Source organism: Antrostomus carolinensis, unplaced genomic scaffold (genome assembly GCF_000700745.2).
Source record: "Antrostomus carolinensis isolate BGI_N321 unplaced genomic scaffold, ASM70074v2 scaffold34160, whole genome shotgun sequence".
Classification (NCBI taxonomy): domain Eukaryota; kingdom Metazoa; phylum Chordata; class Aves; order Caprimulgiformes; family Caprimulgidae; genus Antrostomus; species Antrostomus carolinensis.
Window position 1 is genome coordinate 9,705 of NW_010291237.1, and position 12,754 is coordinate 22,458.

General features: G+C 48.7%; 1 protein-coding gene across 1 annotated transcript in view; it reads left to right on the forward strand.

The window, feature by feature from the left end:
- LOC104531002 (cryptochrome-2-like) overlaps positions 1 to 11,777 on the forward strand; it is a gene marked incomplete at its 5' end in the record, with an annotated part of 19,760 nt that extends 7,983 nt beyond the window's left edge. Inside the window, 10 exon segments of the mRNA XM_010175774.2 lie at positions 3,802 to 3,986; positions 5,298 to 5,386; positions 6,433 to 6,573; positions 7,361 to 7,413; positions 7,415 to 7,667; positions 8,732 to 8,883; positions 9,388 to 9,590; positions 10,277 to 10,366; positions 10,878 to 11,019; positions 11,505 to 11,777. Of these exon segments, the coding sequence (XP_010174076.2) occupies positions 3,802 to 3,986; positions 5,298 to 5,386; positions 6,433 to 6,573; positions 7,361 to 7,413; positions 7,415 to 7,667; positions 8,732 to 8,883; positions 9,388 to 9,590; positions 10,277 to 10,366; positions 10,878 to 11,017 (1,306 nt within the window).
- Between the last annotated feature and the right edge of the window lie 977 nt (positions 11,778 to 12,754).

The following is a 12,754-nucleotide window of genomic DNA, read 5'->3' on the forward strand; positions in this document are numbered from 1 at the left end:
GCCTGAACAGCCCCAACTCTCTCAGCCTGTCCTCAGAGCAGAGGTGCTCCAGATTTCCATCTAAGAAGGTTAAGTCAAACTTCTGCCTGCCAGATCTCATTATCCTTGTCTGTCTCGTGTGGTGCTGTGGTGTAAGGTGTTTTCCCCCTGTGCCAGTACTTAGCCTGTCATCAAGACAATTCTTCCTCTTTCATCTACTCGTGTCTGTGATTCTACAGAAGTTGAATTCTTTGTCCAGTGCCTGTTGTATGGAATATCTGTTGGTTATCTCTCCATCTCCGCTTTGAATCCCTAGAAATACCGCTTGCCTTATGTATTTGCAGCCCTAAAAAAGCTCTCTGGAGCAAGGATTTAGATCAGAGCTTGCATAAGCTGGCGAGGTGACTAAATAGCCTGCATGAATCGGTGGTGGGGTGCATTGTTGAGCAGCCTGCTTGCTGAGTGCTGGCAGCCAGCTCTTCCTCACGTAAGGAAGCAGAGGGGAGCACATCCAGTCCCTCGCCAGAACTGGGCTCTCTCATTTGTAAGCGGTTTCAGGTGGCAGGTTTTTGAGGTGAACAACTTTCCCCAGCCCAGTAGCCATCCCGATGGGGCAGTGCCCTGGAGATGTGAGTCAGAAGCTGAGACCTGTGAGGAGGGTGTGCATTCAAAGACTGTAGTCACTCTGCTGTCACAGGTGACTGACTGTAGGATACCTTATGATCCTAGCAGCACCCAAACTACGTTTGCTGAGGTTTTGGTTGCCTGCTTTCTTGAGGTGAAGCATGACTGACAGTCACAAGACCCTCATAACTTCTCTCAGATAGTGCTTGGCAGTATATTGCTAGTCTGGTAGCACAGCTGGTTTTGTGTCTGCTCCTCAACACCAGAAAGGTTAGGTTTCATAGGATGAATATAGTGATTCTGCTGTTCTCTCTTCTGCTTCAAGAAAACTAGGAGGATAACTGCCATGTTTGGTCTGTGAGTTGCGCTGGGGGAGACAGATTAAATGGGAGTATTAAATCCTCAGGAGGGACCTCCCTTTCTCTGTCATCAGGGAAAGTCCTGTGAGATTGCACTGCCTGGGTTAGAAGCACAGTAGGAGGAGGGAAAGGACTCCTGCTTGGGGGGCTTCCTGTACAAATCTTTGTACAGAAGGCTGAACAGCACTGCAGTACCCAGTACATATCATATAATATCCAGTATTGTACACTACTCAATATTTGATACTTCTTTTCATGGCAGTTTTATGAAAGGTTGCAATTTTATTGCATGATGCCAGTGTCAGGTGCTGTGAAATGTGCAACTTGCCCTAGTCCTGTCTCTAGAGGTCCTAGAGATTTGTGTCCCAGATCCAATAACTGTTGAGGAATTTAGGAGCTGTACTAGATAACTTCACATTCTTGAAGATGCCAAATACAGACACTGGCATCCACCTGCAAGTCACAGTGATTTGCTCCAAGTAGCTGTCTGCTCACAAAAGTTTTAGCTGTGGATCTGGGACGTGATGTAATAGTGTGGATCTCGGACTGAGCTGCAGATCTGTGGAAGAGGACTGAAAAAAGAGACAGCATTAAAGAAGTGGCTTCCCCGCCTCCATCCCAGGCACCTCAGGGCAAACACTGTGTGCAGCTTGGTCACGTTTTCTCTTCCAAGCTCTGAACTCCTCTGGAAACAAGTGAGCCCTTCTAGAGTGCTGTGACTGGAAATGCCTCCCTTCTTTTCCAGCAGCAGTGCTGATTTTCTGTGGATCTCTGGTCGCTCTTGTTTGGGGGCCCCCAGTGCTCAGAGAAGATAGTGGTGGGTAATATTCACCAGCGTTTGTGATCTCTCGGTGTCTCTGGGGTGGTATGCAGAGACAGTGGCTGAAAAGCATGTGTGAGAAAGCCGAGGAGATCAGCCCTGGTGTGAGGGGACAGGACAGAGTGTTCCCTGTGAGGCTCCCCTGGGTACGCTCGCTTGGGGGGGTGGCTGTGCCCACACCCTCATCATGTTCATGGCCTCGCACTGCACGTGTCCTGATCGCCATCCCTCCCCTGTCCTCTTCATTACTGTCTTTTTCTCCTCATCTTTACAACTTACTGCTAGAAAATATGTAAAACTCTTTATCTTTATATTGGGACATCCGTAGTTTAGCCTTGAGTAAGTAACAAGGAGCCTATTTCTCCTGAGAATATTAGCACAGGCCGGACGGAAAAGATAAGAAAGTGGAGCAGCAGAACAGATGATTTGTCTCAAACATTTTGGTTGACTGCAATCGTCCCAAGACTGACTCCTTTGCTGATAAGAGGAGCTGTGGGATGTGTCCAAGGACCCATAGCCCAACTCCCTCGCTGATAAAGAGGAGCTGTGAGGAGTTCTCTTGCTGTTGGGTTTTGCCTAAGGGCTGGAGGGAGGTGGAGGCAGGTTCTGCATGGTAACAACAGACTGCAAATGAGAGCCCTACAACCACCGGAAACCAGTAAGAGACCACCAAAGACCCTCAGAGAAGCCCCTCATAGACTTATTTAAATATGATAATAATATTATGGAAATATAATGAATATGTATATCTTGTGTAGTTAAAACCTGTTTGCCTCCAGCACCTGGCATGCATGATAGGTGGAACAATCCCTGCGCATCCGGAATGCCTGCTTCTTATGACTACATTGGTGTTAAGAAGTTTATTCCTGATTTTGGTCACATACAAGGAGAAAAATGGGAGGAAACAGCAGGAAGCTTCATTGTTCATCCCTGCCAGTGTGCTGCCTGCTGGAAGGCCTCCTCCCTCCCTGGCAGGGCACACGTGAGGACGGGGAAGGCCCTGGGTCAGCATGTCGCTCCTCCTCGCTACACGTGCAGCTTCGAGGGGGAAGGGAAGGCACAAGGCATCCGCTGAAACACTGGGCTTTAAGCCCAGCCCCTTGCATAAGTTGTTGACTGTAATGGGTGGGGAAGGCTGCTCTGCTGCAGCTCCTGTGTGAGCTGTGGGGTTGGCTGCCTCCACTTTATGTAATGCTGGTGATCCCTGTGCTGTCTGCTTTGCTGTTAACTCCTTCCTCTCCCTGCAGGAGAAGGGGGTTAAAAATGGCATCTTTCATCCTGGGGAAGCTTATTTTATCCAGGGAGCTTCTCAAAACTCTCTGTCCCAGGAAAAATAAGACTGCATGGCCCTAGCAGGCTGTGGATGCTTAGTGAAGTGGAGGAATGGGGAGCCATGGCTGTCTGTTCCGTAGGGTGATCTGACAGAGGTGAATAGCATGAGACAGATCTTCTCGTGACCTTGTGGCGTGGGGGAGGATGGTGATTCCTCTAATTATGGGGAGGGAGGAGTGACGCAAAGTGGGATTTGTCTCGCCTGCGATAGGTGGAGGAGGGGTCGCTAACAGGCTGGGACTTTCTGTGTCAGATGGGGAGGAAGTAAGGTCAGAATCAGCTTAGGATATCATAAAGTGTCAGGGGAACAGATGCAGGTCTGGGATTTGTCATCTTGAAGAGACAGAAAGGCAGTAATCAGATTGAGGTTTCATAGAGGGGGCTGATGAGGAGCTCTGTGAGAGAGATGTGATGCTAAGCCTGACGCAGCTGGAGCTGTTTGGGGTTTTTTCCCCACGGAGATGAATTAATATGTGAGGGTTTGTTTTCTGGTGTGTTTTGGGGGGTTTGTTTTTAATATCCCTTTGAGGGATGCATCAAGTGGAAGGTAGATGTGTAAGGATTTCTATATCCCAAGTGACAGGCTATCCTGAGCAGAGGTAGCAGGATGCAGTTTGGCTATCATTTCCTTGTCTCCCCCATGGTATTCAGGTCTGTGTTGTTTCACCTTGCTTATTTTGTCTCCAGAATAATTGAGCTGAATGGCCACAAGCCACCCCTGACCTACAAGCGCTTCCAGGCCATCATTAGCCGTATGGAGCTCCCAAAGAAACCGGTGAGCACTGTAACAAGCCAGCAAATGGAGGCGTGTAAAGTGGACATCCAGGAGAACCACGATGATGTGTATGGGGTCCCATCCCTGGAAGAGCTGGGTATGTGTTGAGAGTGAAGGCAAGAGTTAACTGCCAGCTGAAAGGGGATCTGGTGATTCTGTTTCTGATGGCTGGCATGTGCCCAGGACCACTCTGGTGTTCCCATCTGACCTGGGCTGCCCTTAGTCATAAAAGCAGCCTCAAGTTTTCAGGGAGTGCTGGACTTTGTGAGACAGGCTGCTGTCGCTTGCGCTGCTGTTGGTGCCCAGCATCCCCTTTAGCATTGCTCTGAAACGCTCTGCATCTGTCCTTCTCTGCTATACTGAGCACGTAACCAGTGTATCAGTGTCTCCTGTCCTCACCAGCTGCTCTCCTCCTACTGCCATCTCTGACTCATTGTGTAACAGAGCTGAAGAGGTAAACTAACTGTGTAACTAGGCTTAGAGCATTTCATTCAATTAGCGCCAAGCAGCACCAGTTTGGGAGCTTAGTAAGACAGAAGATACTACAGAAACTTCTTCACTCGTCCTGCTGTGCCTTACAGTCCTGTATTTTTCTTGGGGAAGCAGGATTAATAGAGAGCTGAGGCATGAGGAATGCAAGGTCTGCATCAGGGAAGTGAATCTAAATGCAAGGGAAGAAAGGATTAGTGCAGAATACTGTCCCCAAGAGTGCCTGTAGGCTCCACACCAGCTTTATAAAGGCACAGTTTCAGCAGTCGTGTAAAAGCAGGGGGCTTCACAACAGGACTCTCCTAAGGGTTGCAGTCCTGGGTGGATCTGCTTCCTTTATTGTCTGGCTTAATGTGAGACTGCCTGCAAGCTTCCACTGCTCTGCTTGCTGCCAGGGGAGGCTTCTCTGTCAGCCCAGAGCAGTGCAGGGCAATTTGCATTATTGCTTCCCCTTTTGTATCGGTTCTTCAGCACTAATTCAGTGCCCAGCACCAGCTTTGAGCAGAATAGGAGCCTCACCAGGAGCAGCCAGGCTATCCAGTGAGCTGCTGGTGTACATGGTAAGGTATTTTTTAAGGCAGAGCTATGGAGCAGATGTTCCTTTGCCAGCTGCTCTGGCCTTTGGAGCAGAGCTCTGAGTAGTGCTGACACATAAGAGAGAGTGCTGGTGTGTGAGCCACGGGAAAAGTCCCCCAGAAGGCTGCCTGAAGCATTGCAGGGAGAGACCCTTGTACTGCAGTGTCATGAGCAGGCTCTCCCTGTGTTCTACACGATTTGTCTGCTGTAGAAGGACTAGAGCAGCAAGTGAGCCACGTTAGGCAACTGCAGTATGTTGTATCTTGCTGTTATTAATGCTTAATCCCATCTATACCCTTGGTCTAGGTGTGGCTTCAAATCTTACAAAGTTCTTTTCCCTCAGGCTTTCCTACAGACGGTCTTGCCCCTGCAGTTTGGCAAGGAGGGGAGACAGAAGCCTTGGCACGGCTGGATAAACACTTGGAAAGAAAGGTAACTCCTGTTGTTTAAGTGGCAGATCCTGCAGGCTGTGCCTCCAAATGAAGAATGTTGAACATTGGCCATGGCCCTGTTTCCCTGCTCTCCTAGCAGTGGTCACAGCGTTCACCTCTGGCAGGCATGTTTGGCATTGTGGTCCTGTGATCTTGGGTTGTGTGTGGAGCAGAGAGCTGCTGGGCTTCCTCAGACCTAAAGAAGTAGAGCTGAATATTAGTTGTGCTGCTGTTTGAAGCACGTAGGATTCTTTCCCTTGCTTTTACCCCTCCATTTCCTTTAGAGGAGTGCAAACTTGGAAACTCTCCTGTAAGTTGCTCGGTCCCTCCTACACACTGCACACCATCTCCTTTCTCTTTATCTGAAGTATTAGTGTGAGTACATGCTCGCAAAAGAACACCTTCCCCTTGTACAGCGGGCTGTTAGTGTGTTGTCTGGCTGGCTGGCATTCCTTTAGCCCCTTGCTGAAACACTGGATTTCTTCTACAGGGCATGTGTTCTTTACAGTGCACAACACAAGTCATTTCAAAGTAATGAAAGGTCACCCGTTGCAGACACGTGACTCAATTTTAAACAGTTTGTGTCTTTTTAATGCTGGACAGCTTAGTGGCAGTTGTAGGGATTAAAGCATAAATTCTTGTGCTGAATGGGGAATAAATGGTCAACGTAATACTTGACAAAAAGGTCTGAATTTACCCAGATTTTCCTGGTTGATGTGTGAAATGAGATAGGCGTGGTTGCACATAAACAGTGATGGTAGCCTATGTCCCTAGGAGCTCTCACAGTTATTGGTTCCTGCGTACAAAGCAAACCTGGTCCTTTTCTTGGCCAAAATGAGCAAATGGTTTAAATCCTGGAGCAAAGTTTTTGCATTTCTTGAATGGGATGTGAGGTTGGGTTTGGCCACTTGAGATCTCTCCCAGCAGTGGTTGGAACTGAACAGAAGAGAGTGTTCTGGCAGATCTGAGTGGCTTTGCCACCCGCACAGAGGTCTGCCCTTAGCAAATTTGGGAGGTTTTTTGCTCATTTCTCCTGAATGTGTCTAGGCATGGGTCGCAAACTACGAAAGACCAAGGATGAACGCCAACTCGTTGCTGGCCAGCCCTACAGGACTCAGTCCCTACCTGCGTTTTGGCTGCTTGTCCTGCCGCTTGTTTTACTATCGCCTCTGGGAGCTCTATAAGAAGGTAAGACAAAAAGGTTCATAGAATCATAAAATAGTTTGGGTTGGAAGGGACCTTAAAGCTCATCCAGTTCCAGCCCCCCTGCCATCAGCAGGGACACCTTCCACTAGACCAGGTTGCTCAAAGCCTCATCCAGCCTGGCCTTCAACACTTCCAGGGAGGAGCAGCCACAACTTCTCTGGGCAACCTGGGCCAGTGTCTCGCCAACCTCACAGGAAATGATTTCTTCCTAATATCTAATCTAAACCTGCCCTCTTCCAGTTTAAAGCCATTTTCCCTTATTCTATCACTGACTGCCCTTATAAAAAGCCCCTCTCATCTGGAGACCAGATTGATTTTGAGTGTAGCATGATGCTGGTTTCGTGCCAAAACAATTGCAAAAGTTGCCATTGCCTCCCCTGTGTTTGACAGTTGGGCTAAGCTTGTTGCTACTACAGAAGAAGCTCTTGGGTGAGGGATGGTGATCCTCCTATATATAATGAAGCAGACCTTCAGTCTGCTGATAGCCTGTTCTTCAGCCTGGACTCTTGTGTCAGGAGCTGTGGAGAGCTTCTTGCTGTTAGTTTTGGGTTGTCCAGGTCTCTTCTCAGTGTACCGAGTGAGCTAAAAGCAGCACTCTAACTTTCCTACCTGGGATTTCCGGTAAAGGATGATCTTGAATTGAGCTCCCTTATGAGGCTTGTCAGTAACTGACGTGGGAATTGTGTATAAATGCATGGGTGGCCTACAGCTCAACTTAGGGAATCCAGTCCTCCCCTGCTTGTGAGTACCCTTGTTCCCTTCTCCACAGGTGAAGCGGAACAGCACGCCCCCCCTCTCTCTGTACGGACAGCTTCTGTGGCGGGGGGGTTCCACCAGCCACAAACAACCCAAAGTTTGATCGCATGGAGGGGAACCCCATCTGCATCCAAATCCCCTGGGACAGGAACCCTGAAGCCTTGGCAAAGTGGGCAGAGGGGAAGACAGGCTTCCCTTGGATCGATGCAATCATGACCCAACTGAGGCAGGAAGGGTGGATCCACCATCTGGCCAGGCACGCTGTGGCCTGCTTTCTGACCAGGGGTGACCTCTGGATCAGCTGGGAGTCAGGAGTCAAGGTGAGTCTGGCACTTCCAGAGGCTTGCAGGAGGCTATAAGGAAAACAAAAGTTTCTCTGGCACTCGCTGCAAGGATGAGCACACAGAGGTATGGCTGTTGCTTTGCATAGTAAAGTTACGTGGAAGAGAGGATTTGCTAGCAGGCCGAGAGCCTGACTTCTTTCTGCCTCCTTCTACCATGAGGCTCTAACAGTGTCCAGAGTCTCCCATAACCATAACTAAATGTTACTGGCACCCACTGGTAAATACAGACTGGGGTTTTAGGGGCTTTTTAAATTTTTTTGTAGAAGTTCTCTCAATCCATCTGTTTTCTTTGAAAGTTCAATGTCACTTTATAACTGGACCTTTCTCCTCATTTTATAATCCATCACCGTGCCGGTCAGGGAACGCTCCATGACTGTGAAATCTGATTCTAGAGTCTCTCAAGGAAAGAGGTAAAAGACTCTCCTTTTGGGCCATCTGAAGGGACAGACAGCTTGAACCTATCCGGTGTACACACTGCCCTACGCAAAAAGTGGAGGCAGGGGCGTCTTGTCACAAAGCTGACAAACCAGAGCATAGCTGGAAGTGTGTCAGAGGGTCTGATGCTAAAAGCAGCATGGATGTGAGCGAGTTACTGCTGAAACCTGCCTGCCTCTCGGTGGCAGCGTGCTCTGGGACCTTCAGGGGGGTTCTTCCTTCTTGCTTTGGTGCTTGTTCTGTGCAGCATCTGCCTGCTTCCCACGGTTGGTGCTTTGCACTTGTTACGCCTCCAATGTTCGGATCAATCCCCAAGGCTTGCTGCAACACTAGGTAGTGATTTAGTCTGTAGCTGCATGAGAGATAAGCCAGCACTTTATCAGCATGAGCAGAGAGTGCCTCCCTGTGTGAAAGCATCAGGAAGTGAGATATATTGACCGGCCAACTGGCTTCAGCCAGCAGATCGCCTCTTTGCTACTGCTCTGGTTCCTAGGAGCTGTTCTCACAGCTCAGCGCCTGCCGTTTGAAATAGCATCTTATGTCCTCCTGGCCCAAAGTCCTGGCTGGGGAAACTCTCAGTGCCTTTTCCTCCACTTGCTGTGCAGGTATTTGACGAACTGTTGCTGGATGCAGATTTCAGCATAAATGCAGGCAGCTGGATGTGGCTTTCGTGCAGTGCATTCTTCCAGCAGTTCTTCCACTGCTACTGCCCCGTGGGCTTCGGACGTCGCACAGACCCCAGTGGTGACTACGTCAAGTAAGTGATGTGACTGGAGATTCTTTTTTGTTTGATCTGTGAGTTGCTCAGTAGCTTAAGGCTCCGGAGAGATCTTATAGCAGCCTTCCAATACCTGAAGGGGGCCTACAAGAAAGCTGGGGAGGGACTTTTCATAAGGGCAGTTAATGACAAAACAAGGGGAAATGGGTTTAAGCTGAAAGAGGAGAGGTTTAGATGAGATATTAGGAAGAAGTTTTTCACTGTGAGGGTGGTGAGACACTGGAACAGGTTGCCCAAGGAAGTTGTGGATGCCCCCTCCCTGGAAGTGTTGAAGGCCAGGCTGGATGAGGCTTTGAGCAACCTGGTCTAGTGGAAGGTGTCCCTGCTGATGGCAGGGGGGTTGGAACTGGATGAGCTTTAAGGTCCCTTCCAACCCAAACCATTCTATGATTCTATGATTAAAGGTGCGTAGCGCTTTCTGTGCATTGTGAATGCTGCGTTGCTGCACTTGTAAGTGATGTCATCTTTATACTTGTGTTGCAGGAGGTATCTGCCCAAACTAAAGGGCTTCCCCTCACGATATATCTACGAACCATGGAATGCCCCAGAGTCTGTGCAGAAGGCAGCCAAGTGCATCATCGGGGTAGACTACCCCAAACCCATGGTGAACCATGCAGAGACCAGCCGACTGAACATCGAACGAATGAAGCAGATTTACCAGCAACTGTCACGCTACAGGGGGCTCTGTAAGTACCAACAATGGCAAAAGCTTTTGTCTTTCATGGGAGATAAAATGCTGGGAGGAGAGGTCATGATTTAAAATAGATAGCACTTGTCTCTCTGGCTGGTCCTTCCAAGAGTAAGCAGACCCTGCCAAATCTGCTCAGTCAGTTTCCAGGGAGAGCTCCTTTGAGCTCTTGGACAGGTAAGAGTGAGGTTTGGTTAGTTTTGAGAGGGTAGGTTTAGATTAGATATTAGGAAGAAATTCTTCACTGTGAGGGTGGTCAGACACTGGAACAGGTTGCCCAGAGAAGCTGTGGATGCTCCTCCCTGGAAGTGTTCAAGGCCAGGTTGGATGAGGCTTTGAGCAACCTGGTCTAGTGGAAGGTGTCCCTGCTGATGCAGAGGGGTTGGAACTGGATGATCTTTAAGGTCCCTTCCAACCCAAACCATTCTATGATGGCATGGCACCATCACAATGCCACCAATGGTCCCATCTTCACTTTGGAAAAAACCTCACCAAAGTGTCCTAGATAAACACGCTGCTAAATCACAGTGTCCACCTGTGGCCAGCACTGGGTGAGCACAGCTCTGAGCTCATCCTGCTTTGGGATATGGATGTGCTGGTTGGTGATCACTAAGGTGTTCCTGTGGAAGAGGCTTTTCCCACCCCTGTTTGTTTCTTAATGATGATCCTCTTGTCTTTCTCTAGGTTTACTGGCATCCGTCCCTTCATGTGTGGAAGATCTCAGCGGCCCGGTCGCGGACTCAGCTTCAGGGCAGGGCTGCAGCACCAGTACAGGTGAGTTGGAGCTATTTGTGTGCTTCTGAGATATTTTCATGTCAGCTTAAAGGCTACGAGCAAGAGAGGGAGAACCTTTTCTAGTAAGAAGAGGGTGTGTAGTTAAGAAAACATAGATCATTCACCTTCCTTTAGACTTTCTTCAGAAGTCCCCGGTGAGCCTTCATTCCTAAAAGAGCTGAAGAATAGGAGTTCATTAAAGTGAATCTTTTATTGCCTGTATGGGATCATATGCAGCCACTTAAGGGAGAAGTGCAGCTCGCTGTAGGGCTAATCGGGTATAATGAAGCTGTCCTCCATCAGAGGATATACACTTGTGTTTGTTCTGGGAGACTTAATTATTCTGCTTTCAACAAAGTTTTTTCAAAAGTTTTCGGGGAGGCTGTGGCAGCTTCTCTCTGTGCTTGAGTACACTTCTTCCTCTCAGCTCTGTAGCAGGTCGGGCTAGGATGTACTTGTGAAGAGATCTAAAGGCAGGGGAAACATTGCAGTGACTCTTCTTCCTCTACAGCAGTGAGGCTGTCACAGGCAGACCAGGCTTCTCCGAAGCGCAAACACGAGGGAGCAGAAGAACTGTGCACTGAAGAACTGTACAAACGAGCCAAAGTGACAGGTCTCCCCGCTCCAGAGATCCCTGGCAAGAGTTTATGATTGTGAGTAGTCCCTAGTGTGATCTGGCCTAAACTACCTTGTTCTGGCAGATAGCAAGACTCAATCTTATTTGCTCCCTGCATTTTAATGAACAAAATGGACTTGCTTGTGGAGGAAGATGGCTGCTAACTGTGATGCCATAGCCCTGTGATTTGGCAGTGCTCTGCCCTCTGGTTGTTTCGCTTTTGCTTGACAAGCTGTTAACTCAGCTGCCCAGCAGAGAGCAGTACCCTGTTACTGAGACAATCACAGAGCATGGTTGTTTGCAGGTCTGCTCTAGTGAGGCTGCTTCTCCTTCCACAGAGTGGATTTGCAGCCAGGTTTGGCCATGTGGTGAGGGTACAGGCTGGAGGAGGGGTGTAAGCAAGTCCAGGCATCTGCCTGAAATGCTCCAGATCCCAGGAGAGAGGAGCTGGTCGTGTGTTCTGCCAAATATTCAGTATAAGGGGAGGTCAAGACAAATTCTCTCTTTTGCTTTCTCCTACAGCCAGCAACAAGCACGTTGCAAGTAAAGAGTGAGAGTGCTGAAGAGGTGACCAGAGGAGTAGAGACTGCTGCCACAGAGAGACTGGAACTTGTGATCTGCAAATCTGGGGTCTCATACATGTGTAATTCCAATAGCTGCCACAAAAGGGCACTGCATTACTTGTGCTTGGGAATATTTGGCTTTCTGGTTTCCAGAGAGCCAAATATGTCTCTTCTCAGTCATGCCCAAAATCTGCCCACATTTAAGGGGGGCAAGGGCCTTCTATCGACTTGTTCACTCCCAGGTGTTACCTTTCTTCACTGACAATGGCTCAGTGCATGTGACTTGATGTATTGATGTAGGGAGCAGCATCCGTGCATCTCAGAAGTAGTAAACTTTCTCATCGCTAGTACTAGGTGGTGAGGTGAGCTGATTAATTCAGATTATAGTAGGAGTTGAGAAGGAAGCTGCTACAATGTCAAAAATAGGGTACACAAGAAGAAGAAAATCGCAGTATTTCTTTCATTAGGCTAGACTGGCAGGCATATAAATGCTTTCTGAGTAAATCAAGGTGGTACTCATGTGGGATAGAAACAAAATGAAGGACAACTGTAGCACAAGAACAGAGGTACAAACTGTCTGTACACTTGAAAGGCACTTAAAACTTTCCCTGCAGAAGAACCTCACTGCTGCAAGGTGAGCCACAGTGCTGTTGCCTGGAATGGGCAGCTTCAGAGCAGTTAGACATCTTGGGGAGAGGGCCTCTGAGAGAAGGAGCAATTCTTCAGAGAATAAGATCATGCCTTGATATGAGCAAATTAGTGTCCCAGAAGCTTGCTGGCCCAAATAAGAAGGGAGCTATACCTGGGCCCTGCACCCTACAGCATTTCCTTCCCTGAGGGAGAGCTCTCTCAAGTGGAGTGACCCACGTCTGGTGTGTAGCATGTGGAGTGCCTCACACTGACAGGGGATGTATTTAATAACACATCAGCTACTTGAAGTGAGTCTTCTTCCTCAGGCTCAGTCTGTTGTCTGTTTTGTGTGGATGTTTGCTCATTCCTGTATTGGCATCTGTGTTTCGAGTTTCTACACAGTGTACTCCTGTCCCTCATACCCTGCACGCTGCTCCTTCTTGCCATTTGCACTCACGCTGGTGCTTTGTAGTCTAGCAGGACAATTGTGTAGCTCTCCTGGCTCTTAACCATACACTCCTTGGCCTGTTCCCGTTACGTGTCATTTCAACACGGTGCTGGCAGCGCCTCTGCTTGCCT